This window comes from Macrobrachium nipponense, chromosome 22, assembly GCF_015104395.2.
Source record: "Macrobrachium nipponense isolate FS-2020 chromosome 22, ASM1510439v2, whole genome shotgun sequence".
Lineage (NCBI taxonomy): Eukaryota > Metazoa > Arthropoda > Malacostraca > Decapoda > Palaemonidae > Macrobrachium > Macrobrachium nipponense.
The window spans coordinates 31,297,046-31,324,898 of NC_087213.1; the positions used below are offsets into that span (position 1 = coordinate 31,297,046).

A 27,853-nucleotide genomic window follows, 5' to 3' on the forward strand; every position below is an offset into this window, starting at 1 on the left:
TTACAACCACAATTTATTAAACTAGGTAGATTCCTCAGTGCGCAATCTTGCAGCACCGTTGGTCAAACGAATTGAAAGTTGGTTGGCTCTTTCAACAATCTCCTTTCGTTTACGAGACGACACACCATGGGCAACTTCAGCACAGAAAGTGCGGTTCTGCATCATGAGTACTTCTAAATCCTGGGAGACAAGAAAATTTGGTATATGTTAAATTTTTCATTTTGCATACAATTATATTAATAAAATTTTAACATTCAAATATAAATCTGAGGAGAAAATTTCCAAACTGTTCTATAGTATTTCCGAGGTAACCCAGCGAGTTCATTAAGCCATACTGTGTAAAAGATACACTGTATTAGGCTTACTTTGGCAAGTTACCTTCAGCACTAATGGTACTATTGTCATACAATTTCGTTTTTTGCACAACTGAACCTATCCCATCATGTGTCCAGCATTGGTAAATGCATTTAGGATATACCTGACACTTTAGGTGTACACAGTCAACTTCATCTTAAACCTACAAAATGTTTTCAGTTTGTTCAAACGGAGATGGGGGGAGGTTGTCTGCCACCCCCAAGAGGATAATTTAAAACTAAAACACTATAGGATTTCACTTTAATACAATACTGAATTCTCTATAATTACTAAACCAATGACTCCTCATGCCCACAATTATGGTTTCAAAGTTCAATATAAGTGGTACAGTTAGCCAAATATATCCTTCAGCAAGAGTAAGGAATGTAGTTGTATTGAAACTTCTACAGGATCTGTGATACATGATGAGAATACAGCAGTGTGTGTGTGTGTCAAGATAGTACTTCTTTGTCCAAATGGAGTTGGGTGACTACATAAACTTACTGAGCAGCCACTACAGGTCCCAAGCAGAATGTATCCAGGGATTGGATGACATCCTTAAGGTAGAAGACCTGAGGACAGTCCCATACCCAACATAGTGAGCTTTGCATGAGTAGTAAGGTGACAATCCCAAGAGGAGTCATAAGCTCATTGTGTACCTCATGAATTCATATACAGGCAGTCCCTGGGTTATGACAGTCTCGGCTTACGACGTTCAGAGGTTACGACACTTTTCAATTACTATATTCACCAGACATTATTTCCAGGGTTACGACTTTACAACGCTCATCTGGCAGATGAAATGACACGAAAAATGCAAAATAATCAATATTTAAAGGGGTTTTTTATGAAAAATGCCATAAAGAATGCAGTTTACATAGTTTTCAATGCACCCAAAGCATTAAATGTTAACGTTTTCTTAGAATTTTTTATGATGTTCCGTCTTACGACCATTTTCAGAACCCCCGTCGTAACCTGGGTACTGCCTGTATAGACGTTTGCATGTACAAACAAAAATGTGCGGGCACCTGACGAATATCAATTCCTTTTAGTAGAATCTCATGGCTCTCATAAGGCATAAATGCAACTTAGCTTGTCTGCTAGAACATTTTACATGTCTGGAATGTAAGAGTGACAGTATGATGGCAAGGCAAACAGTCCACTTTTGCAAACACAAATGCCATCTGGCAAAGCAGGAGAGACAATAGATGAGAAACAGTCCAGTCAATGTGGTATGCCCACACTATGCTCTTTGCTCATGACAGAAGCCACTACAGTTGCTGTTGCTTATCAGCCTCTATTTTAGGACTGTTGATAGGCAGATCAGGTGTAACCTATTATGTAGTCACTTATTAAAACCTCAGCCTCATTAATTATGTAATACACAGAGGAAATTCACATTGTTCAGACATTGGTGCCAGGGGTCAGGGTGATGCACCAGTGTCCACAAGTTAGCTATGATTATACAGTCAACTTCTTACTCCGTCATATGACAGACCTTAAGACCGAAATTTCATGCTGGTAAAAAATGCCCTGTCATATGACAGACCTTGTTAACTGAAATTTCATGCTGGTAAAATGCCAAGACAAGATTTCAGTGGTTTTCTTGTTTTCTAAGTGCATGTCCAGTATTCCTAACAAATAAATGTCTTTTCACCATACTTTGCCTAACTTATTCAGACTTCATAAATATAATGCAAATAATTGGTTGTTATTAGACTGTTGGCTTGAAATATTACTTATTACTTCTTAAAACTTAATTTTGGCCATGGCCTTTTCTAGCTAAAATTATGAGCATTACCCTCTGTGTATCCTTCTTCCAGAAAAATTTCACTTAACTTTATGTGGTACATATGTCACATGGAACATGCCTATTTCATATACCACTGCATGAACATAATTACTTTTACAACTGCAATCATGTATGATGGATGCCATGGAAGCTCTTACAGTTCACCGTAAATATTACAAAAGAAAAATAACAAAAAATGAAAAAAATAAAAAACAATCATGAAACCAATATGGACTGCAGTGATTTCTATTTCAGAGAAGAACAAAGCAATCTCTCAGAAAAAGTTTACTTAACATAGAAAACTTCATTCTGCAACATGAAATCATTCATTGCTAATTTAAAATTTCTGGTCAACACTTTCCATTCCTACAGATTTAGTCTAATTTCAGTGGTTTAAACACTTTCCATTCATCCAAACAATTTCATTTCAGTTGTTTCAAATTTTTCTACTATGGTGGTGAAGTTCAACTAATCCAAGGCTAATGCAACCAATATTACAAAAAGATCTTTCTCTTTTAGGCAACACATTTTTATAAGTATTTAAACCAGGCCACAGCTAATTTATTCAATTTAAGAACAGGGCTAGCCAGAAGGATTAGTCTTTCATTTTATTTGGTAAATGACACTTACAAATTTCAAAACTGAAGTAAAAAAAAATGGAGACTGGCAATTTCCCCTTACAACGGCCAACATCAAGTACATATCATCTTGAAAGCACTGGATGTAGAACGGTAAAAATCTGTGCCGGAAAGAAAGACTCCTAACTTGCAATACCAATACTCTTGAATATGCTGAAAATGCATCAAGAGACCACTAGGGAAAACAGAACATTAACTTACTCGAACATTGTGGACAAGGACTTTTTTAAATCCAGTGGGCAGCATGTGTTTTGTTCTTCTGTCTGATCCATAACCAATGCTAGGCATCAAATTCTGACCAGAGAAACGCCTTCTGACCCTGTTGTCAATACCCTTGGGTTTTCTCCAATTAGGCTGAAATATAAATTTCAGATTTTATAGCAACTACATGCTAAACAATAATCCATCAGACCAATACCAAGTTTTAGTAAGCCCATTCCTTGACATTAATTTCTGGCCATTGAATAATAAAAACATGACCTGTAAACATTTTATCTATTTGATACTCAAAATTGATCAACTGCCAACTTTCTAGTTTCAAGTAAGAAAACTTTACAATTAAATCCACGGTATTTTTAAATTCTAAAATTGCCATATATTCAAATCAAGAAAATGAGTTAACACCCAAAGTAAAGCAACTTACCTTTATCTTAACATAGCGATCGCTTTGATGACGCTTAAACTTTTTAACCCTTTTCTTTAGAATCCTAGGCTTCTTAAGTGGTACGATAGCCATTTTGTTTAGACCTGCAATTAAATTTCAAATTAATCACTTAAGAAAATTCCAATAAAACTGCATAAACCACAGGCACAATTTATTCAACTCTAGGGATTAGCACTATCAAAACAAATTATGGTTGTTCAAAAGATCATTTTCTGCATTTGAAAGTGACGTGGGGGTTCCAACCCCTCAAACAGAATTAATTAGAACAGAATTAACTAATTTTTTTTTTTAAGGCAATTATCTATTGGTTTTATCCAATTTGTAATTTCATGCTGTTTAACCTAATAGTATTCTGATTTCCTGGGTGCTATAATTCATCAATACAGGCAGTCACTGGCTAAAATGTTCCGAGGTTACGCTTTTCAATTATATTTATCAGAAATTATTTCCAGGTTTACGACGCATGTTCCAGGGTTACATACAACGCCTACAACGCTGACCTGGCTGAAGAAATATGACTCCAAAAATGCAAAATAATCAATAGTTTACGATGCATGTTCCAGGGTTACATACAACGCCTACAACGCTGATCTGGCTGAAGAAATATGACTCCAAAAATGCAAAATAATCAATATTTGAAGGTTTTTTGAAGAAAAATTCAATAAGAACGCAGCTTACATAGTTTTTAATGCACCCAAAGCATTAAAAGTAAGGTTTTCTTAAGATTTTTTATGATGTTCAGGCTTACAATGATTTTCGGCTTACAATGCATCTCAAGAACGGAAACCCTGTCGTAACCTGGGGACTGCCTGTACTTGAAAGTACTACTGTATTCATATTCCAGCTACTAGTTTCATCTGTATTGTTTCCCATGTGGGTTTCCAGTATTAACTGAACAGGCTCAGTATTACAAAATTGGAAGTGAAAATAAGCATTTATCACATCTCAAAACCTGATGACTTCCTTGTAATCAAACCACAGAATTACAAGAAGTCTATCAGATGTTGAACATGATTCAACTAAAATTTATTTACTAGTACTGCCACAAAACATAACAGACCACTGCAACTTAAAAGCTTATTAAATTTATGATCTGCATGCATTAACTACACAAGTTTTGGAGTTGGCATGATTTCCAACTGAATGTTTGTATTTTTACATATTTAATGTTGATGAATAACTTTTTTATATTTATGCTTAGTCAACTACACTTCATATCAAGATGTTCTACATGACAGGGAGTTAAGCAAATGCCTAGAATGCTCCAATGTGTAATTTGTAATGGATCCTAGCATAATCCTAATATGGAAAGGATTTCCTTCATTTAATATTCAGCCACACCATTTAGATTTGACATGAATTATTTTAAATAAGGGCAAGGGACAGCAACCTAATATGGGTTCCTTGTACCCTATCAATGCAGTAAGTACTCCAGTGACACAGTGGAAGCAGATTTTTATAATAAATCACCGGACAAGTGTCACCAACTCCTCTTACTGAATATGTATACCTAGAATGTTAACCTCTAGCTTAGTTGTTTCTGTATCAACACTTATTCTTACACGAGCCATTTAAGAACGGAAGGTTACAGTAGCTTGTTTGACATTAGCCTAGCCTATAAAGTTAACATAATACTAGTGACACTGCAAAAAGAGTAGGGGTTGCCCTAATCTAGATGGTTCATTTGCTTAATATTTTCAAAATAAACTAACAAAAAATTTCTCACCAGACCTACATGACCCATAAATTTGGTTAACTTCTAAAAGACATATTGTTGTTTAAGTGTGATCAACTCAAACTCCAAGGATTGCCTCAATAATCTAGTGCGATGTTGGCAAAGGACCTAGGTTATGCAATAATATATCCATTATACAGTTAAGACTGGTGAATGCCTAAAGATATAATAAAAGAAATAAACACTTTCACTGCAAGTAGGGCTTCTATTGAATTTTCCATGCCAGCCTCAAAAAAATAAAATTAAATAAATGCACATATCTGGCAATTTCGATCACAATACTATGGGTGATAAGATGACCATACATAATTGTTTTCACATACATATACTGATATACATACACAAACTCTGAATAGCCTACCTGAAATAATCCAGATAATTTTTTTACTCATGCAAGTCATCTTCATCCATTTGTTACATTAACTTTTAAAATGCAATAGTTTACATACAGTTTCAAATGTGCTGTGATCTACCATCTTTGCTATGATCTTATGTAATGTAGCTCATTTAAAAAATATTAACAGTACACAGTAGATTACATCATTGAATATGGCTACATAGATATTTAACACCATCAACATTGCCTTTTGAGCATCAGTAATGAGGACAAACTATTGGACATATGTTATAACCAACAACTGATGTTAAAAACTGATATTTATTACCATTCACATTTTAATGCCGAGATATATTGATAAAAATGATATTGTTATGTTACAATAAAGTTTCATACATACTTACCTGGCAGATATATACATAGCTAAGACTCAGTCGTCCCCGACAGAAATTCAAATTTCGCGCCACTCGCTACAGGTAGGTCAGGTGATCTACCGGCCTGCCCTGGGTGGCAGGACTAGGAACCATCCCCGTTTTCTATCATATTTTCTCTCTTCCACCTGTCTCCTGCGGGGAGGCTGGGTGGGCCTTTAATTGTATATATCTGCCAGGTAAGTATGTATGAAACTTTATTGTAACATAACAATATCATTTCATACAATCAACTTACCTGTCAGATTATATACATAGCTGATTGGCACCCTTCGGTGGAGGGTAAGAGACAGCTTCTATATGGAATAGACAGGTAAACAACATATGTTGTAGGTATAAATAAAACCTTGGTTCCTACCTGATAGGTGGTAGACTTCGTGGGTGTTTGCCCAGTAGTCTGCATCACCTCAAGAAACTTTAGCGAGATATATGATCTATGGCCAAGAGTTCTTGTGGGTCTGCCGATGGGGTCTTATCCGCTTACTCGGCAGAGCCTAAAAGGACTTTGTCAATGGGTGCTGATCCACTTATATGACAATACACCTTATGAAGGAGCACACAACCAATCCCGACCACCTGATCCTAACCATATGTTAGAACTAAGGATTGTTCCGAGTTATCCCCGAACTCGTCACAACAACCGTAACTCAAAACCACTACGCACACATACATAATTTCCAAAAAAAAATTATACTCAACTAATTGGATATGACAAGAATTCTCTTACTGAACAACATAGACGGCCCGCCCCGCCCGTGCTAGCCTAAGTCCTCCATTGTTCGAAGAGACTCTCGACCATATCCAAAAAGAAGAAAAGTATATACATTTAAGGAATTGGTGTCGGCTCCCGTACCCAGATCGTATCCGCCGATACGAACGGACCTAGAGAAAAACACTTCTCATATGTCACACGCACGTCTTTCAAGTAATGAGATGCTAAATACTGCGAGTTTGCTATCATCCCAAAATGGTCGTATCTATGATGTTTTTAAGCGACATATTCTTATGAAACGAGAGAGACGTCGCTATATCTCTCACTTCATGAGCTTTTACTCTCAACAGTTGTAACTGTTCGTCAGGACAGGCCTTATGAGCGTCTGTAATGACGTTTCTTACAAAGAATGCCAGCGCATTCTTGGACATCAGTCTTGTGGGGTCTTTTACCGCGCACCAAAGACCTTGTCTAGAGCCTCCCATTTGATGTTTTCTCTGAAGGTAGAACTTCAGAGCTCTAACAGGGCATAGAGACCTCTCTGCTTCTCTGCCTACGAGACTCGACATGCCTTTGACTTCGAATGACTTAGGCCAGGGATTCGTAGGATTCTCGTTTTTCGCTAAAAACAGGGTCTTAAACGAGCAAATCGCTGAGTCTCCCTTGAATCCTACTTTATCCTGCAGAGCATGCAATTCACTAATTCTCTTTGCCGTAGCTAAAGATAATAGGAATAGGCATTTTCGGGTAATGTCTCTAAACGATGCCCGATGAGGAGGTTCGAATCTTTCCGATGACAGATACTTTAGGACTACGTCTAGGTTCCAGTTCGGCGGTACTGGTTCCTTAGACTTTGAAGTCTCAAAAGACCTTATGAGATCGTGGAGATCTTTATTATCTGCCAGATCTAAACCTCTGTTCCTGAATACAGCCGAGAGCATACTTCTGTATCCCTTTATTGTGGATACGGCTAGATGAGATTTTTCTCTCAGGAATAGCAGGAAATCAGCAATTTCCGCTATAGAGGTAGTGGAGGAGGACAACTTCTTGGATCTACACCACCTTCTAAATACCTCCCACTTTGATTGGTATACTTTCGTAGTGGAGGTTCTGCGTGCTCTCGCGATCGCGCTTGCCACTTCGCGAGAAAAGCCTCTCGCTCTGACAAGTCTTTCGATAGTCGAAAGGCAGTCAGAGCGAGAGCGGGGAGGTTTTGGTGGTACCTCTTGAAGTGTGGTTGTCTGAGAAGATCCGTCCTTCTTGGTAGGGATCTTGGAAAGTCTACGATCCACTCTACCACCTCCGTGAACCATTCCTGGGCCGGCCAAAAGGGGGCTATTAACGTCATCCTCGTCTCCTTTGACGCCACAAACTTTTTCATTACTAACCCCAGGATTTTGAATGGGGGAAAAGCATAAACGTCTACTCGAGACCAGTTTAGCAGGAAGGCGTCTACCATAAGTGCTCTTGGATCTTCCACGACCGAGCAAAACACTGGGAGCCTTTTTGAAATGAATGTTGCGAAGAGATCCACATGAGGAGTTCCCCACAGAGACCAGAGATCGAGAGACACTTCCTCGTGTAGTGTCCATTCCGTATGAAGGACCTGGTTCCTCCTGCTGAGCCTGTCCGCCCTCACATTCCTTACTCCCTGTACGAACCTTGTCAGCAGGGAGATGTTCCTGTGAGACGTCCAAAGTAATAGGTCTCTCGTGAGCTCGTAAAGGAACGAGGAGTGCGTCCCTCCCTGTTTCCGAATGTAGGCAAGTGCGGTGGTGTTGTCCACGTTTACTTGCACTACCTTGTTTGACACCAGAGGTTCTAGGCTCTTCAAGGCCAGATGTACGGCGAAGAGCTCTTTGCAGTTTTATGTGCCAAGACACCTGTGCTGGTTCCCAGGTGCCTGACACTTCCTCTGAGCCTAAAGTCGCTCCCCAACCTCTCTCCGACGCGTCGGAGAACAACACTAGGTCTGGGTTCTGTGTTCTTAGAGAGATCCCTTTGTTCTCTTCCAGAGGGAGCAACCACCACTGTAGGTGTGACTTTATCTCCACTGGAATGGGAAAAACGTCCGACAGTTGTCCGGTTTTCCAGCTCCAAGACCTCTTGAGGAAGAATTGAAGCAGACGTATATGAAGTCTTCCTAGAGGGAAGAATTGTTCTAGTGAGGAAAGCGTCCCCAGAAGGCTCAACCATTCCCTCGCCGACGTTTGTTGCTTCTCTAAGAAGAGAGAGACTATCCGCAAACCTTTTGCGATTCTCTCTTGCGAAGGAAAAACTCGAAAACCCCGAGAATCCATCCAATCCCCAGATAGACTAGGTCTTGTCTGGGGGTCAGCTGAGACTTCTCGAGGTTCACAAGCAATCCCAACGCTTTGATTAAATCCAGAGTTAACTTTAGGTCCTCCAAGCACTGTCTCTCCGATCTGGCCCTGATGAGCCAGTCGTCCAGATACATAGAGACATTCACTCCTTTGAGGTGAAGAAACCTCGCCACATTCTTCATCAGGCTTGTGAAGACCTGAGGAGCTGTGGACAGGCCGAAACACAAGGCTCTGAACTGAAAGATCCTTCCCCCCGTCATGAAACGGAGGTACTTCTTCGATGAAGGGTGGATCGGGACGTGAAAGTAGGCGTCCTGGAGATCTAAAGACACCATCCAATCTCCCTGTCGTAATGACGCCATGACTGAAGCAGAAGTCTCCATGGAGAACTTCTCCTTCTGAACAAATTTGTTCAGAGAGCTGACGTCCAGTACTGGTCTCCAGCCTCCCGAGGCTTTCGCCACCAGAAAAAGGCGATTGTAAAACCCCGGGGAGTGTTGATCCCGTACCAATTCTATCGCTCTCTTGTCCCACATTTGTTCCACCATCGATCGAAGAGTATCCCTCAGCACAGGATCCTTGTATTTGGCTGATAGTTCCCTTGGTATTGACGTTAAGGGAGGAGTGTTCAGGAAAGGGATACGATATCCCCTCCTTAAGATCGCCAAAGATGACGCGTCTGCATTTATCAGTGTCCAGGCTTCCACAAATCCCAGGAGCCTGGCACCTACTGGTGCTTGGAGGAGAGAATCTTCATTTTCCTTTCTTAAAGGAACGAAAAGCAGATCTACCTCTCTTCTCTGGAGCCTTCCTCCTTGTGGAAGGTCTGGAGGTCGGACCACCTCGAAAGGGCTGCACCGTTGTACTGGGTCCTTTCTTGTCCGATGTAGCAACAGGTTTCTTCTTTCTTGCTGACTGCGTCAGCAGATCCTGAGTTGCCTTCTCAGTTAAAGAATGCGCAATGTCCTTTACTAACTGAGAAGGGAACAAAAAGTCAGATAGAGGCACATATAGAAGTGCTGCTCTCTGAGCATGTGAGACTGCCTTTGTTAAGAAGGCGCCATATACAGTCCTTTTCTTTAAAAGACCTGCCCCGAACAAAGAGGAGATTTCAAAAGATCCATCCTGTACCGCCTTGTCAATACAAGACAATATGCATAACAGGGCTTCAGGTTCGATTCCTTCCGAATCATGGGCTTTCTTGGACATCACCCCAAGGGACCAATCTAAGAAGTTAAAAACTTCCAATACACGAAAGAGTCCCTTGAGGAGATGATCCAGTTCCGAAATTCCCCATGTAATCCGTGCAGAATTGAGACTTGGACGCCGTGAAGCGTCAACCAAAGTCGAAAAATCTGTTTCGGTTGTAGAAGGGAGAGCAATACCCATATTCTCTCCCGTCCGATACCAAATGCCTCTTTTCCCAGCTAATCTTGCTGGAGGCATGCAGAAGACTGTCCTCACTAAGTCTTTCTTAGACTTCATCCATGAGTCTAAGGCATGTAAAGCTCTTTTCATCGATATGGTGGGTTTCATTTCGAGAAAAGACGAAGGCTTCTTCGTCTTAGCACTGGAAAAGAGCGAGCGCGGAGAAGGAGGAGCGGCAGGAGTCAACTCGTCTCCGTACTCCTCAAGAAGTAGGGTAGTCAACACCTTATAGTTAGACAGACCTTCTCTTCCACTATATTCGTCATCCGAGTTTTCCTGTAACTCGGGATCTACATGCGTCTCCGCTCTCCTTTCCGAACGTTCCTCTTCTTGAGGAGACAAATCTAATAGGAGAGGGCTAAGGGAATGATAATCCTTCCTCTTTCCCGCTCTAATAGTTCTGGGAAGGCGTCATAAGCTTCGGCTTCTCTAGAATTTTAGAAGACGCTTCACGCTTACATGACGCTTCCCGTTCGCCAAGCGTCATGGATGACGTCTTTTGCTGACGTCTCGATGACGCTTCGCGCTTGGAAGACGCTCCGCTCTCCAAAGGCGTCCAACTTGGCGTCATAATATTGGACGGAGCGTCATGTCTATGCTCCGTTTCCAATGACGCTTCTCGTCTAAAAGACGTCTTACGTCTCTCTGGCGTTACGAAACTCTCGTAAGCACCTGTTCTCGCTCTCGAACTAGACGCTTCTGTAAGACGTTTAGCCGATTCCCGTCTGTATGACGCTTCTCGTTGAACAGGTGAGAGAGGACGAGACTTCTTAATTGGAAGCGTCACGTCCTTAAGACGTGGCGCTAAAACTCCACTAGAGATGACAGTTGCTCTTGAACTGCCCATAATGGATCTTCTTGACGCTTCTCCCACGTCCAGTGCATGACGTCTTTCGTCATCACTCGGGGAGAAGAAGGAAAGGGTACTTCCGCGTACACTTCAGGTGACGCTGACGCCCCCTTCGCTTTCTTGCTAGAAGACGGAGCGTCATCTGAGAAACGCTCTGACTAGAATCTATGTCAGGCTTCATATGACGCTTCAGCGGTCTCGACAAGTTCGATTCCTTCCACCCTCGTTTAGGTGAGGGAGAGGGAGAGGACGAGAAACACTCGCGAAGGACGCTTTTTTCTATAGCGCCCTTGAGCCGCCTGCCACGAAGCAGAGCTAGCTGAAGGGACGTCTGACCGTTGGGGATTCCCCACAACCTCCTTAAGGCTTTCGACTTTCCTTCTCCTCTGGGCTTGTGAGCTTGGAAGAGGTCTAGGCCTGGGAGCGTCGCAGGGACGATCAAACGCCCCCTCCACAACACTTGGAGGGAAAACTCACTTCACTGTAATGCTCACTTTCACTAGCCTTACCTTTGAAGTCAGCCATCTTGGACTTCATGTCTCTAATTGTAGCTTTCAGATTGGCGATTTCCGATGCCGAATCCGAAAAAGCACTCTGAGAATGAGATACATAGGGAGAATCTACATCAGTAGGATTAGAAATATCAGTGAAAGGCTCAATAGCCTTGAACTCACACCTTTCAATCGTCTAATTCTATCCCTCTCTAGCTTCTTCAAATAAGAAGTCAAAGTCTTCCACTCTTCTGCATTCAATCCCTCGCATTCCTTACAAGTATTAATAGCAGAACACTGAAACCCCCTACATTTACGGCATACAGTGTGAGGATCAACCGAAGCTTTCGGTATCCTCACCCTGCAGCCTACATTCACACACATTCTCACACTCACATTAGAATCAGACATACTGAGAAAAATCCAAAAGAGTTATTCCAAAAACAGTCCACTGTAGCGAATGCCAAAACACGATCCAAATACGTCACAAAAAGCCGAAAAACGATGATCAAAGGATGAAAAATGAATCTAAGTCAGGAGGTAATAACAACAATGTTGATACCACCGGCGACAGAGAAAATATGATAGAAAACGGGGATGGTTCCTAGTCCTGCCACCCAGGGCAGGCCGGTAGATCACCTGACCTACCTGTAGCGAGTGGCGCGAAATTTGAATTTCTGTCGGGGACGACGGAGTCTTAGCTATGTATATATCTGACAGGTAAGTTGATTGTATGAAAACTGGAGGTTTGTTTTCATATAGTGCACGTCCCTGTTTACTTTGTCAAATTAGCTCCACATGTGGCATAAATGGTTTCAATTACTGGTGCTCTACGGCATGATTAATGCAATTATGAAATAAATTAAATAAACTGTTTATTATATATATATATATATATATATATATATATATATATATGTATATAAAAAAACACACCAAGTACTGAGATAACGAAACTTCACATATAAAGTGGTTCAACATCTCCCTTAAAAACTGTAGCAGTAAGCTCTGAGGAATGGAAAACACCATTGTATGAAACTGTATGCGAGGTGTCTCAAACAATCCAATCACAATTTGATTTTCTTAAGACACCCAGGATTGAGACTCATCCTACCGTGATCTAAAGTTATATGCAACTGCCACCACTGCAGTCTTGGCAATCCCATTGCTACATTTGTAAAATATTCCCTTTAGTCTATCTACATCCACTCCTATTCCTGTCTAAAGATTGTTTGCCTAACAGAATGGCTAACATACTAACAACTTGTTTAAGCTAGCCCACTTAGCCTAAACAGGGCATAGTCTACAGTGTAGAATGCATAGAAAGGGGTCATGAATTACTTGGTGGGAGGCCAGCCAGGTTATCAGGGACCCTTTGGGAATGGGGTTTAGGGTGGGGTAAAACACAGGGAGAACAGACATGTTATTGTTAAGATGGCCACCCTGGAATGGTTCCATGCATACGCAAGGCATGTGGGTGCCATAGACTATGTTTAAGAAGTGATTGACTTGGGAAACCTATTAAGAGGCACTATACTAACCTACCCTAATATAATAGGTTGTGTTAGCCAGAGCTCCAGGTCCGAACATCCCCCCCGTGAAGGAAATTCTACTTTTTACCAATGTTCCCCTAGGTACAACACTACATGTGAGCAACAGCATTTGATGAAGACAAACATACAATAACATATCAGTTCTGAGCTTAATTACAGTATCCAGTATTTCCAAGTAACCAACTGCACACAGACTAACGGCTCAGCGAATATTAAAGTCATTAGGGAGTCATATGTTCGAAAAGGGATTGGCTATAGAAATCTAGGGTAAAATAACCCTCCCAAAAACACTATAACAAGTCCTGTAATCCAGGATAGACATTGGTCAAGAGCCAGCTTCTGTCAAAGCAACACCTCGAGACCTCTACTTTCCTCTCAAAGTGTTTTCTCCCAAGTCACAAATTAGGTATGCCATACTTTCAGATTTTTGGGACAGTGGTTGTGCTACTGTAGAGGTGGCCATTTGGTATTTTACACCATTATAATAGGACCCAAATTATCCTATTATGCCATAACCTAACCTAGTTGGCCATGTTACTTAAATCAGGGTTGAAGGAAACCACTTCTTACCTAATGTCCCCTGTAACACTGCCCATGTGCAATTGCATCCCACATAAAACCAATCAGTTCTGAGATTAATTACAGGTTACATTGTAAAATAAAAATGTATTCTTAATAAGCAACCAAATTACCATAGAAAAAATTAATTTCCAAGGAAATACCTGATGCGGAGCAATTACATTAGATCTACCAATGCTTGATAAGCAAACCAAAATATAGAAAAATCAATTTCCAAGGTGATCTGCTATGCAGTTTACATTATCGGATACAGCCACTTCCTGAAAAAGAGCTTGAATTATGCCATTTTCGTAATTTAGGAGAAAACACTTCAAGATGAGCTGCCTCTTGACTTATGCTCATGGTAGCAAATTCAAGTACTTTCTCAGGAAGGTGGCCACTTTGCCGCAGTTCAGCAGTTTACCCTACTTCTACAGCTTACACTACTTCTGCCCCAGCCTTCTTTAAATTAGATAAAGCATAGCTTAATAGCCTAATTCTGTCTAACCCTCACGAGCAGATAACCAAATACCTATAAACTAGGCGGTTACGTTACTGTCGTCAAGTTCACCGCATACCCATATAGTTCATGAACTGGATATTGGTACAGCTGTGAATTGCGCATGCGCGAACCCTTGTTTACCGCCTAAGGCATCTCAGTGACAGAAAGGAAATGACGACCTAGCAACGTGAACCGTATGATAATACATCAGTTTTTGCCGAAAATCAGATGTTTTCAGGTTTCAACAAGCTGAAAATGGCAAGAGACGTCTACAGAGTCAAACTTCCAGAAATTGTATATCTGTAAGTCACGAATGATCAAATCGGCCCTGAAAAGACCTCCGAAGAGAAGATTCAAAGAAAATTTGAAGCTTAGCTAGTCAGGTAGTGCAGCAGTCAGTAGTGCGTCCAATATAGGAAACATGCTGTTAATATAGACCTGATTTGGAAGATTACTTATGGTTGATTAGGCCATTTACCAGAGGATCGACACTGGTAGTTTTCCTTACTAACATAAATACAGCAGAAGACGATTTCTGTGTACTTCAAGTCGTCTTTGAATCTCCTCTTCGGAGCTCTTTTCAGGGTTGATTCAATAGTTTGTGGCCTACGGATATACAATTTCTGGAAGTTTGACTCTTCATAGACATCTACAGTATTGCTTTTTTCAGCTCTTTGAAACCCGAAAACATCTGTTTTTCCGTGAAAACTGATGTATTATTACACGGTTCAGAGGAGATTCAAGGAAGATATGAAGTACACAGATAGATTAGTGTATTTTTATTTTTATGTCTATATAGTAAAAATCTTTAGGCACAGGATATAGGTACGGCAGCCGTATCCCGATCGTGGTAGATATTGGTACGGCAGTGAATTGCGCATGCGTCAATTTCAGACTTCCTGCCGTACAAATAATATAGTGCGGTGAGGGTACGGCAGATTCTGTCATTGGCGCCGTATTTGCGGTCTTGACTTGCTGTAGATACGGCAGTTAGCTGTATCCGTTTACCAGTTTGCTAATCATACTGTATTATGTAAACCAGAGCTCGGCTTTTAGGTGGGACAGTCACGCTTTTTGAACATCTGTCCCCCTTTTTTCAGTTAGCAAAATGTTCCTCCCCCCTGTTTTTGTTTTTGGTTTATTTTAGCTTTTGTGAATTGTGTCCCGCTTTTTTGTACTACAAAAACAACACTATCCAGATTTTAATGGACCTGGTAAATTCTATCGTCTTCTCCGACAGCTGCAATATACCCAATGAAGTGAATTAAAAGAATATTGTAAAGTATATAACGGCCCTTGCAGCTGCCGACGTCGGGCAGAATAAAGAGCCGAGAAAGTCACCAAAGGTACGATGGTAGTGTATATATTTATATATAATCCTCTTTGAATCTCCTCTTCGGAATTCTTTTCAGGGCCGATTCGATCGTTCGTGACCTACGTATATACCATGAATTACCCAATTTTTGAAAGTTTGAGTCTTCATAGATGTCTATGGCTTTCTTCAGCTCGTTAAAGCCTGAAAACATCTGTTTTTCGGCGAAAACTAATGTATTATTCCGCGGTTCATGCTGTTCCGTCACCATTTTTCTTGCTGTCACTGATATGCCCAAAGACTGTGTATATACTTCAGTATAGTCTTTGGATATGCGTGAGGCGGTAAACAACGGTTAGCGCATGCGTAATTCACTGCCGTACCAATATCTACCGAGATCGGGGTACGGCTGCCGTACCAATATCCAGTTCGAAATCTTTATTATGATTTTTTATATTTTCATTTACTGTCAAAAAATGTTTTGGTGCTTTGGTGATGACAGTATGGTGCTTCACTTTGACATTTTGAATTGAACATGTTCAGCGAACCAATGCAGTTCGACTATTATTACTACTGTCACTGATCTTCTAGTGCCATACCTATTGCTCTTAGCCACAGAGTACGGCAACTGCTGCTTGATTAGCAACCTGCCGTGCCTACAGCAAGTCAATAGCGCAATTCGGCACCACTGACAGAATCTGACGTACCCCCACGGCACGAAGTCTGAAATTGACGCATGAGTAATTCACTACCGTACCAATATCTATCGCAATTGATCGTACATGGTCCACCCCTGTACCATGCGGTTTTTTTTTTACCCTATAGCATATGCTTATCTGTATAAAGATCAGCAAGTTCAGGACAGTTTTCCCCGAGTCGCATGGTGATCTCTTGGTAATCTTTTCATTTAAGACCCTTTTTCATAAAACTATCATGCTTAGTACTAGGGGGAAACATCAGTACAGGCCAACCCTCATCACGGTAGACGGGTCTTATTCACTCGATATTTAATTGGTGAAACATGAATACAATTGCAACTCTAAGCATACCATTTAAAAGACTGAAGTTTCGTCAACATATTGTGATATATGAAAGCCCCATACGAACTAAAATAAGCATGTGAGCTCTTCGTAAAATATGTTTTCAAGGCAGTTTTGAAATCCAATATGGCGGCTACGTTTTTCATGGACGGTTCTCATCAGTGACGGACACCATCTTTCCCCAGCCTTCCCAGCACTCATTTGAACAATGTTAGCGTATGTATGTAACGTTTATTGATCTTACTCAAGATTGCAGTTGTAATCAGCACAATAAAACAACATTTTGTTGCATATTTAATAGTGAAAGTATGAAACTTGTTATTCCCGGGGTTATGGTTGGAACTGAATTCATTCTTACCTTGTAATCGGCGGTTTTTATCCTTACTGCCATCACAACTGAAACTCCACAGTGCTTATTTGATTGTTATTATACACATTTTGGTCTCAGTTCACTCCACATTGCACTTTAAACCCGTTGCTGTTCCTGGTTTCTAAGCGCGCGCGCCATAAACACAATTACAAACAGCAGACGACGACAGACGACGAAACTGCAAAGTTTTATTCCCTAAACTGTTTACTTTACTCGTTATTTAGTTTAAATTTACATTGTTATTTAAAAATTTTGATTTAATTCATGTATATTATCCCTTTTTTGCAACCAAATTACCCCGAAAAATTACAGATATTTCTAACGTAGATAAAATCAAATGTTTCTAACGTTTTCGTACATCTGGCTGCCGAAAACCATAGAGGAACGAATACGGAAAAAGTGCATAGAGGAAAGACTACGTTTTTTTTTTTTTTTGCTTTTTTTGTTTTTGCTAGCACTTTCATTGATTTCAGTCTTTATTAGTATTTGAATTTCTTAAATAATCGTATGCCAGAAATAAATGTAACCTTTAATGTTTGCATGCTTTAATGTTTGCATGCTAAGAATGGCAAAATCATCGTTGCCACATTAGTGGAGGCTTCACACATACGCCGTTCCATTATCCTGTTAGCGTCCGCCCCTGATGAGCTCGCTGCTAACAAAGTCACCGTCACGCTTTTTTTGTAATTCAGCGATCATAGCACTGATGATAGTTTTTCAAAGTTAATATTGATTTTTATTGCTTGTTATTCATACTGTAATTAACTGTAGGAAATTCTCTCTCTCTTCTCTCTCTCTCTCTCTCTCTCTCTCTCTCTCTCTCTCTCTCTCTCTCGGAGTCCAGTCACTCGGCAAAGAAAAGTCATCTTCCACTCCCGCAATTGGAAGAAAAATTTGTATCATCACTGGAGGATTCAGAAACTAGAGCTCTCATCATCAAATAGGTTATCAATATCACACTCCTCATCTAGTATTTGATTGATCTCACCTAAAGAAATATGCCTCCTCTTTGGGACATTCATTGTGAAGACGCGAAATCCAATTTGTCTCGATAAACGCCCGAAGCGTATTGAAAGAAAACCAACAGGGACAGGCAGTTTTCTAGCATAAGCGACCACCACCAGGAAAGAGTTGCCAGGCTGGAAATAAGTTTCCCATGTGCTGAGAGTGTTTACCAAATGATGTTCCTACACTTTCTATACGAGTAAACGTATTATTACGGGGCTGACGGCTTGACAAGCACAGTTAAAGTCTTGAACGTAATATCCCGTTGAAGGCGCTACCGAGTAGATCGCAAGGTAAACGTATTATTACGTGGGTGACGCTTAACAGGTTATAAAACTGTTTCCATGAATTCTAGTTGTCATAGTAATGCAATAATGATAAATTGCTTTAATATTTATGTATATATACTTCCAATACATAGCCTAATTTCACCAATTTCAACGTTTTGTGTGTAAGTCTTATACCCAGTTTGGAGGGCAACACACCGAATGGGGGGGGACGAACAGACAAGAGAGAGAGAGAGAGAGAGAGAGAGAGAGAGAGAGAGATGAGAGAGAGAGAGAAAGGAAGGCGGAGGAACGAAGAAGAAAAGGGATGGCGGTGGAGGGGGGGTTGGGGTTGGGGAGAGGGTAGGGTAGGTCGTAGCTTTTATACGCTGTGTTCGTATCCATTTCTGCATAATGGAGTTTTTGTCTCTTGGTACAAGGACAAGTGTCGTTTATTCTTTACGATTAGTGATTCACGATACCCATATAAATTACGGCACTGGGTGTAATGCACTATAGCAAAATCTCGTTCTGTTAAGAGTGTTCGTTACAGAAATAGGTATTGCCCAAAAACCTGCTTGCACTGTCTCTGAAACCCATAGTAGACATGCTGCTTAGTTGTCAATCAAGTTTTTATAACCAGTATTTTTTACAAGCTAGCTATTGATAAAATTTGTATTTTTCTCAGTCAAAACATATGCCCCTCAATGCTAACTTTCCTCTTTTAACGACTTTCTGGGTCATTGCAAATTCGGCCCCATAATTTCTTATGGTGCGAAAACAGACAAGAGGCCCATGGACCGAAAACGATTGCGTCACACTACGGCGATAATCCCAGCAGTAAAACATCTTCATATATCCAAAAAGTAAATAATAAAGATATATATGCGCATTACGATTATAACAATTACATGTATAGCTGATAACAATCTGCATGAATAACTGGTAAACTGTTCTGCAATGACAGTTGAGTATAGCAATTATTTACAATAGGTACGAAAGTCAAGATGTCGTGACGTCATAATACAGAACTTGAAAGAACGTTCTAATTCAGAAAAATAATTACTTAAATTGAGTCAGAGTCGAGTTACTTTTTCAATAACGAATATTTTCAAATTAATCATCATAAATATGTAAAATATTGATGTTTTACTACTTATTTAAAAATTAGCCAAGAGCACGCTTCTTGTCATCTTCTACCCCAACAGCTGTTTACGCCTGGGCTTGTTGTTGATGAGAAATCGTGTTTCGATTGTTGTGATAAAAGTGCTCCAGCGTCTGTGGGTACAAGTGGTGTGCGGATTTATCACAGGAAATGGTTAGTTTATTGACACAAGCTACTCCGTAAACATCGAGATGGCGTCAATCTTCTAAATACCTCGAGTTGTAAGTAAAAATGTTGAACGCGTTTTTGGTGAGATTTGCACTACGTTTGAGACCGTTTTCAGTACCCTCTGTTTAAAATATGTTATTTTCATGATAAAATAAATTTTTGAAACATACTCACCTGTAGTTATATATAGCTACGTCCCTGACGTCACGGCAGAATTTCAAAACTCGCGGCAATCGCCGATTGGGTATCAGGTGCACCACCTGTGCGCCCTCTACCAGGTACGTAGCACCATACCAACTATTCCTCAGATCTTCCATGCCATAGTTTCTAGAGGGGAGGAGGGTGGGAATTTAATTATATATAACTACCAGGTGAGTATGTTCAAAAATTTATTTTATCATGAAAATAACATTTTCAAAACATCTAACTCACCTGGTAGTTATATATATAGCTGATTAACACCTTTGGTGGAGGGTCAGAAACAGCTATCATCGTTGGAATTGACATAAGTGTTAATAAAAACAAACTTACGGGTTCGTACCTGTTAAGGAAGCTGACTTTAATGATATCCTGTCTCATTGTGTCCTGCTTTCCTTATGAGGTCCAGCGATCCACCCAGGGGCTGAAGACCTCTTGGAGACTGTCAACCGGTCAAACCTCTATGTGACTAGACTCCCTACAATACTCTTGTTACGGGCACTACTAAGGAACAAGTTGATCACCTGACTAAGATCAATGATTGTGGAAGACTGCATCCAGGTCTCCACAAACAACCATAACTTTTCAATAGTTCCAAGAGAAGAAAAAGAGTATTGGATTATGGGTTTTAAGGGGTAGACCCTTTTCCCACTACTGAAAGAGCTGCTACAAACGGACCCAGTGTGTAGCAGTCTTCATACAAAGTTTGCACTTGCGTAAGATAGTGCGACGCAAAAAACTGACTTGCTCCTCCAGAATGTTGCGTCCAGGATATTCTGAAGAGATCTATTTTGTTTAAATGCTAACCGAGGTTGCTACAGCTCTAACCTCGTGAGTCTTAACTTTAAGCAGCTTCATATCTGCTTCAGTACATGCTGAATGCGCTTCCCCTAATTAATTGCCTTATAAAAAAGGATAGCGCATTCTTCGACATTTGCAGAGAGGGTTTCTTGACGAACACCAAAGCCCTTCTGAAGTGCCACGTATTTGTCTCGTTCTCTCCAAGTAATGCCTCAGAGACCTTACCGGACAAAGAACTCTCTCTACTTCCTCACCCGTGAGATCCGAGAGGTTCGAATTCGAATGACTTGGGCCAGGGTTGAGAGGGGCGTTCGTTTTGGCTAGGAATCCCAACTGTAGCGAGCAGATGGCTTTGCCCTGTCTGAAACCTACAGTTTTGCTGAAGGCATGGATTTCGCTGACCCTCTTTGCTGTTGCTAGGCTAATCAGGAAGAGAGTTTTCATGGTGAGGTCCTTAAGGGATGTTTCCCTGTAAGGGTTCGAACCTGTCACTCATGAGAAAACTTGAGGACTACATCCAAATTCCAAGATGTTGAGGATTGTATTCTTTCCTTAGTTGTCGCGAAGGATCTAAGAAGATCTTGTAGATCCTTATTATCAGATAGATTAAGGTTTCTATGCCTGAAGACAGCTGCTAGCATGCTCCTATAACCCTTGATAGTAGAAGCAGAAAAGTTTACGTCTCTTCTTGAGTATAGCAGAAAATCTGCTATCTGAGTCACAGAGGTACTGGAAGAGGAAATAGAGTTGTTCCTGCACCATCCTCTAAAGTCTCCCACTTCGATTGGTATACCTTAATGGTTGAAGACCTCCTTGCTCTTGCAATTGCACTCGCTGCCTCCCTCGAAAATCCTCTAGCTCTTGTGAGTTTTTCGATAGTCTGAAGGCAGTTAGCTGAAGAGCTTGGAGGTTTTGGTGATACCTTTCCAAGTGGGGCTGTTTGAGTAGATCTACTCTTAACGGAAGGCTTCTTGGGGTGTCCACCATCCATTCCAGTACCTCGTGAACCATTCTCTTGTCGGCCAGAAGGGTGCCACTAGAGTCATCCTGGTTCCTTCGTGAGCCACAAACTTTTGTAACACTCTGTGTACCACTTTGAATGGGGGAAAGGCGTACACGTCTAGATGTGTCCAATTCAGAAGAACGCATCTATGTGGATTGCTTCGGGGTCTGGGACTGGAGAACAGTAAGTCTCCATCCGTCTTGTCTGCGCTGTTGCAAAGAGATCTATGCAAGGGCGGGCGCCCCCAGATTCGCCATAGACTCTTGCAAACTTCCTGATGGAGAGTCCATTCTGTTGTCAAGACTTGATGTTTTCTGCTCAGGATGTCTGCTCTCACATTCTTTTCTCCCTGAATGAAGCGTGTTACCAGAATCACGTTTTTTCCTTTTTGTCCAGAGGAGCAGTTCTCTTGCTGCTCTGTATAGAGAGACTGAGTGAGTCCCGCCTTGTTTGCTGATGTAGGCCAACGCCGTTGTGTTGTCGGAGTTGACCTGTACCACTTTGTTCCGGACTACGCTCTCTAATTTCTTGAGAGCTAGGAAAACTGCAGTCAATTCTTTCAGATTGTGTGGAACTTTACTTGCTCCTTGTTCCAGAAGGCCCGAGACTTCTAACTTCCCCAGTGTTGCTCCCCAGCCACGAGTCCGAGGCGTCGGAAAAGGCAACACTAGGTCTTGGGTTCCTCTGCGCTTAGGGAGAGGCCTTCCTGGAGCTTGACGGGATCGTCCACCACTGTAGATAGTGTTTCATGTCGTTTCGAAAAAACAGGAATACACATTGACTCTAGTGTCTTCTTCTTGTCCCAATGCTGATTTAGATGAAACTGCAGAGGGCGTAGGTTCAGTTTTCCCAAGGAGACAAACTGTTCTAGCGAGGAAAAGGTCCCCAGCAGACTCATCCATTCCCTCGCAGAGCACTTCTGTTCTTTAGGAAGTTTCTTATGTTTTCTCTAAAGCTTGTTCCGTTCTCAATGTGGACGGAAAAAGAAACCCCGAAAAACCTGACTCTGAATCCTCATCCCCAAGTACACGATTTCCTGGGATGGGATCAGTTGGGATTTCTGGTGGTTTATCAGAAGGCCTAGGTCTTCTGATAATCGAATTGTTTTCTGAAGATTCTCCAGACAGTTGGCGTAGGAATGGGCTCTGAGGAGCCAATCGTCCAGATACAATGGAGGCTCTGATGCGTTTCTTGTTGTAGCATTGCTGCTACGTTGCTCATAGTTTTATTTTGTGAAAATTTGAGGTGCCGGTATTTAGACCGAAACAAAGAGCTCGGAATTGAAAGTGTTCTGTCTTGTAAACAAATCTTAGGTACTTTCTGGAGTTTGGGTGGATCGGGACGTGAAAATAAGCATCCTGGAGATCCAACGAAACCATCCAGTCGTCTCGTCTGACTGCAGCAAGAACTGATTTCGTTGTCTCCATAGTGAATTTTGTTTCTTCACGAAAAATTCAGGGAACTCACGTCCAAAATCGGGGGTTTTTCTGCTAAGGGGGGTTTTTTCCAGAAAGGGATCTTGTATCCTTCTTTGAGAAGCTGAATAGACCAAGGATCTGCTCCCTTTTTCTCCATGTTTTGCCAGAAATTTTTGAGTCTGGCTCCTACCACTGTCTGAAAGAAGAACTTTGTCAGACTTTATTACTTCCTCCTCTGAAGCCTCCTTTCTTGGAGTTTTTTGTAATAGGTCGTTGCATTCCCTCTCCTGAGGGATCTACCTCGAAAGGGCCGAGAACTACGTGGTGAGGAGTGGTTTCTTTAAGTTTCTGTCCTGCAAAACTTGACGGAAACAACTCTCCTTGCTGCTTTAGTCATCAGATCTTGTGTCGCTTTTTGAGTCAGAGCTGAGGATACTTCTTTTACCAAACTATGCGGAAAAAGATGAGTCGAAAGGGGAGCGAAAAGCAGTTCCGCTGCTCTGAGTGAGCGTACTCCACGTCGAAAGAAAGAACAAAATTGGGCCCTTTTCTTCAAGATTCCAGCTGAGAAAAGGGCTGCTAGCTCGTTCGACCCGTCTCGAAGCGCTTTGTCAATGCATGACATAAGGTGAAACGCAGTTCTTCCGTTTTGGTAGACTTCAAGTTTTCAATTTTCTTTCCCAACGAACCCAGAGTCCAGTCTAGGAAGTTAAAGACTTCGAAGGCTCTAAAAAATCCCTTTGAGGAGGTGGTCCATTTCAGAGGAAGACAACCACTTTCGTCTTCCCCATGGCCGTTCCGACGAGAAGAGTCCACAAGACTAGAGAAGTCCCCATGGGAAGAAGCTGGAACTCCCAAACCTAGGACTTCTCCAGTGTCGTACCAGATGCTGGATCTGGAAGCTAATCTGGCCGGAGGAAATGAGAAAGCTGTTTTTTCCCTGGTCCTTTCTTAGAGTCCATCCATTCCTTCATTAATTTCAAGGCTCTTTTTCGAAGAGCGCGATAATACCATCTTCGTAAAGTCGGATTCTTTAGAAGGCCTTCCCTAAAGTGAACTCTGAAGGTGGAGAACGAGGGGGCAGCTGGCACAAACTTTCTGGAAAAAGTTCCGCAAAAACTTTCATAAGCCTTTTAAGATCTGCTGAAGGTTGTAGATCTGTTTGATATTCTTCCTCGGAAAAACGACTTGCATCTGATCAAAAGGAGAATGGGGGATGTCTTCATTCCTTTCTTCTGATTGAGACACAACTGATGTAGCGATGTCATGTTGCGTTTGCGCATCCTGCTGTCCAGTTTCTTGATGCTGGAGTCTCGGCATCCTGTCTCATGACGATTTTCGTCCTGGCGTCTTGGCTTCAAGACGTTTTTTCGTCCTGGCGTCTTGCTTCAAGACGTTTTTCGTCCTTGCGTCTTGCTTCAAGACGTTTTTCGTCCTGGCGCTTCTTGCTTCAAGACGTTTTTCGTCCTGGTGTCTTCCTTCAAGACTTCTTTCGTCCTGGCGTCTTGCTTCAAGACGCTTATCGTCCTGCTGTCTGCTTCAAGATGTTTTTCATCCTGGCGTCTTGTTTCAAGAACGTTTTTTCGTCTGTCGTCGTGCTTTAAACGTTTTTCGTCCTGGCGTTTACAGTAAGAGTAGCAGGTTGATATGACTGCATAAGAGAGGAGAGTTTCTGCTTAAAATCTTGCAGTACGGAAAACTGTGGAGCTTCCTTGCTGCTGGGAACAGATCTAGAGAAGTTGCAAAGTCAATCTCTCTCTCTTCATTCTTGTTCGTCTTGAGATGAAAGGCCTGAAGAACGCCAATCCGAAGGAGGAGCAGGAGCATGCACTGAAGGCATCCAATCGTCCGATGCTTCCTTTACTCCTACCAAAGACGACGGCGCCTGTGCGGTATCTTACGTCTTATATTGGTAGGAGAGCAAACATCGGAGACGAAATGGAAGCGAACAGGAGTTGTAGCACGCACCGAAAGTCTCCCTTCGTCCGATCCTTCCTTATTTCCTGCCAAAGACGGACGGCCGCTGTGCGACATCATGCGTCTTGATTGGCATAGGAGAGCAAGCATCGGAATCGAAAGAGAAACGATCCGGAGTTGCAGTTTGCACCGAAGGTTTTCCCCCTTTCCAATATTTCCTTGCCTCCTACCAAAGACGATGGTCGCCTGTGCGACGTCTTACGTCTTAATTTGGTAGGAGAGCAAATATCGGAACCTGAAGGGAAGCGCTCGGGGCTGCTCCAATGACTACATCCTGGACGCTCTTGACGTATATCGTCTGGCGTCCAGTATCAAGACGCTCGCGTCCTGGGATTTCCTTTTAATGGGTCTGGATTTAGAAGTCTGACGCCAGCCCCGTCTGGGTACTGCGTCGTCAGAAGACGAAGAAAACACTTTAACCTCGCCTTTCCTATAGCGAGGGTGAGCGTCCTGGGGATCGTCTACAGGTACGCTCGAGGGGACGACCGCCCTCTGGGAGCTAAAACCTCTCGCCCTCCCTTCGTCGGTCGACTTTCCTTCTCACAGGGGTTGGTGAGCTTGGAAGAGGTCTAGGACTAGGAGCACGACAAGTCCGAGCGGCCGCACCCTCCACTGCACTTGCACTAATTTCACTATTCACTTTAATATCTCTCATATTAGACCATAATTTATCCCTGTCTTGTGGCCAGGGATTCTACCAACCCGTTGACCAAGGGCTTGAATGGCCGTCATCATGTCCTGTAATGATGGACTTTTACCTGTTTCTGAAACTGGATTTGGTAATGATACAACAGGAGGAGGATCAATAGGATTATCGAGGGATAGAGAACTATCTATTCCTGACTGTCTATGGAGGAGCGAGACAAGGTCTTCTTCGCTCTCCTTATCCTATCCTTCTCTAATTTACGCACATAGCGGTAATATTCAATCCATTCAGTCTCAGGCAAGCCCACACATTCATCACATCTATCACCTATCTCACAAACTTTTCCTCTGCATTTACTACAAATAGAATGAGGATCTAAAGAGGATTTAGCAAGTCTAGTCTTGCAACCTTTCACACACATTCTCAAACTTGAAGCAGAATCAGACATGATGAGAAATCAAAAGAGAGATCAAAAAACAAGCAAAGGTCAAAAACCAACATATCGAAACGAATCAAAATCCAATCAAGCGAAAGCCAAAGCCAAAGTGTACTTCACCAAATAATACTGCAAAAGACACGGCTAATAACGAGCGAAGTTCCAACGATGCTCATCCCCGTAGCGGCGGCAGGGAAGATCTGAGGAATAGTTTGGTATGGTGCTACGTAACCTGGTAGAAGGGCGCACAGGTGGTGCACCTGACTACCCAATCGGCGATTGCCGCGAGTTTTGAAATTCTGCCGTGAACGTCAGGGACGTAAGCTATATATATCAACTACCAGGTCGAGTTAGATGTTTGAAACTTAAAATTTGGCCTTAATTTCTAACTTTGGAGAAAATACTTACTTCGAAAGGAGAGTAGAGGTCTTTAGCTCCGTTTCTCACCAACAACAAGTCGCGACTGATGCCCATCTCGGGTGTCAGGACGCGTTATAATGTACTTTTTCGGAGGGTGGCTTGCATTGATGGTAGGCGGCCTGCTTGGCCTGCTGTGATGATCTACCCTATCCCATACGCATCGTCTCTACCCCACATCTTCGACCAAAAACTGTTCTGCCAATCTTGTCCACTGTAACAAGAACTCCATCTTGCATCTGATGACTTAAAATGCACGCTCTCCGAAATATAAACAAACAATAAGTCGACGGTAGCGATGGGTTGAATTCGATCGGTACCGTTTTCAAAATTCGTGACGACGACACCAGAAAGCCCTCGTCAAAACATGAAAAGTCGACGTCAGATTCAAAAGTCAACGGAAATTTCGCTAGTGTGACAGCGCCTTTAGACTTAGGAAACACGCTACCATAAGGAAACACGCAACCATAATCTTAACATACATTGGCCAACTTTGACATTTTAGTTACATAGTGGTTTACAATACACAACCATTTCCCTAACCTAAATTGGTTAACATTGACAAAAACATTTCCCTAACGTACAACGGGTAACCCAGACACAAAAATTCCCTAGCGTACATTATCTACCACCATTTGCGGGGTTCGACGTTTCCACACCGGACCATGATGTTCCAGATCAGTCATAAAGCATGAACAAAACATTGAAAAATTGTCAATTCCAGAGTATAAAATGATTCACATGAATACAGCCCCAACACTATACTTTACTTTTCACTTCTGCGTGACTTACTTAAATTGTATTGAACAGAAAACTAAATAATTGTAATAAAATGATAACCACACAAGCAGACCAACCTCGTCGACCACGCGAGGAAAACAAGAGGATAGCCAGAGCAGTTATACCAGTCTACCAAGCGCGCACGGTTAGCTGTTGCACGTTTACTGTGGTGATGGATATTATAATATTTCTATGATAAGATCCTATAAAGAGATATAATTATATGATTTAATTTACTTACATTTAATTCAAATATAAATTTGACGCAAAATTTTTGATTAAGAAAGGCATATGTCATTCTTTAAATAATATTTGCAGCTCAAAAGCTGGTAACACATTGACCCTTCTCCCTCTAGCATCAGCTAAGTGAATCACAGGCTGTGTCCGAAATGTTCCATCTTACGATACAGAAAAATAATCTTGTACAGTGTAAATGAATCCTCTGCAAGTCGTTTTAGATATAAAATATTTTATGGTATTTT

General features: G+C 41.7%; 1 protein-coding gene across 1 annotated transcript; it reads right to left on the minus strand.

Annotated features, from left to right (window-relative positions):
• On the minus strand, positions 1-27,504 carry LOC135198579 (large ribosomal subunit protein eL32-like). The gene is made up of 4 exons (XM_064226295.1): positions 27,449-27,504; positions 3,428-3,531; positions 2,986-3,138; positions 1-180 (listed from the first exon to the last, which is right to left on the minus strand). Exons 2-4 carry the CDS (start codon positions 3,518-3,520, stop codon positions 22-24), a joined length of 405 nt encoding a protein of 134 aa, XP_064082365.1. The 5' UTR covers positions 3,521-3,531; positions 27,449-27,504; the 3' UTR covers positions 1-21.
• Positions 27,505-27,853: the final 349 nt, after the last annotated feature.

What these genes read in the sequence shown, in the direction of transcription:
- LOC135198579 (XM_064226295.1), bottom strand. Translation starts at nt 3,520, where the DNA reads ATGGCTATCGTACCACTTAAGAAGCCTAGGATTCTAAAGAAAAGGGTT. An exon ending in ATCGCTATGTTAAGATAAAG is followed by an intron (nt 3,139 to 3,427) that starts GTAAGTTGCTTT and finishes TTTATATTTCAG; the next exon opens with CCTAATTGGAGAAAACCCAA. An exon ending in TCCTTGTCCACAATGTTCGA is followed by an intron (nt 181 to 2,985) that starts GTAAGTTAATGT and finishes CTTGTCTCCCAG; the next exon opens with GATTTAGAAGTACTCATGAT.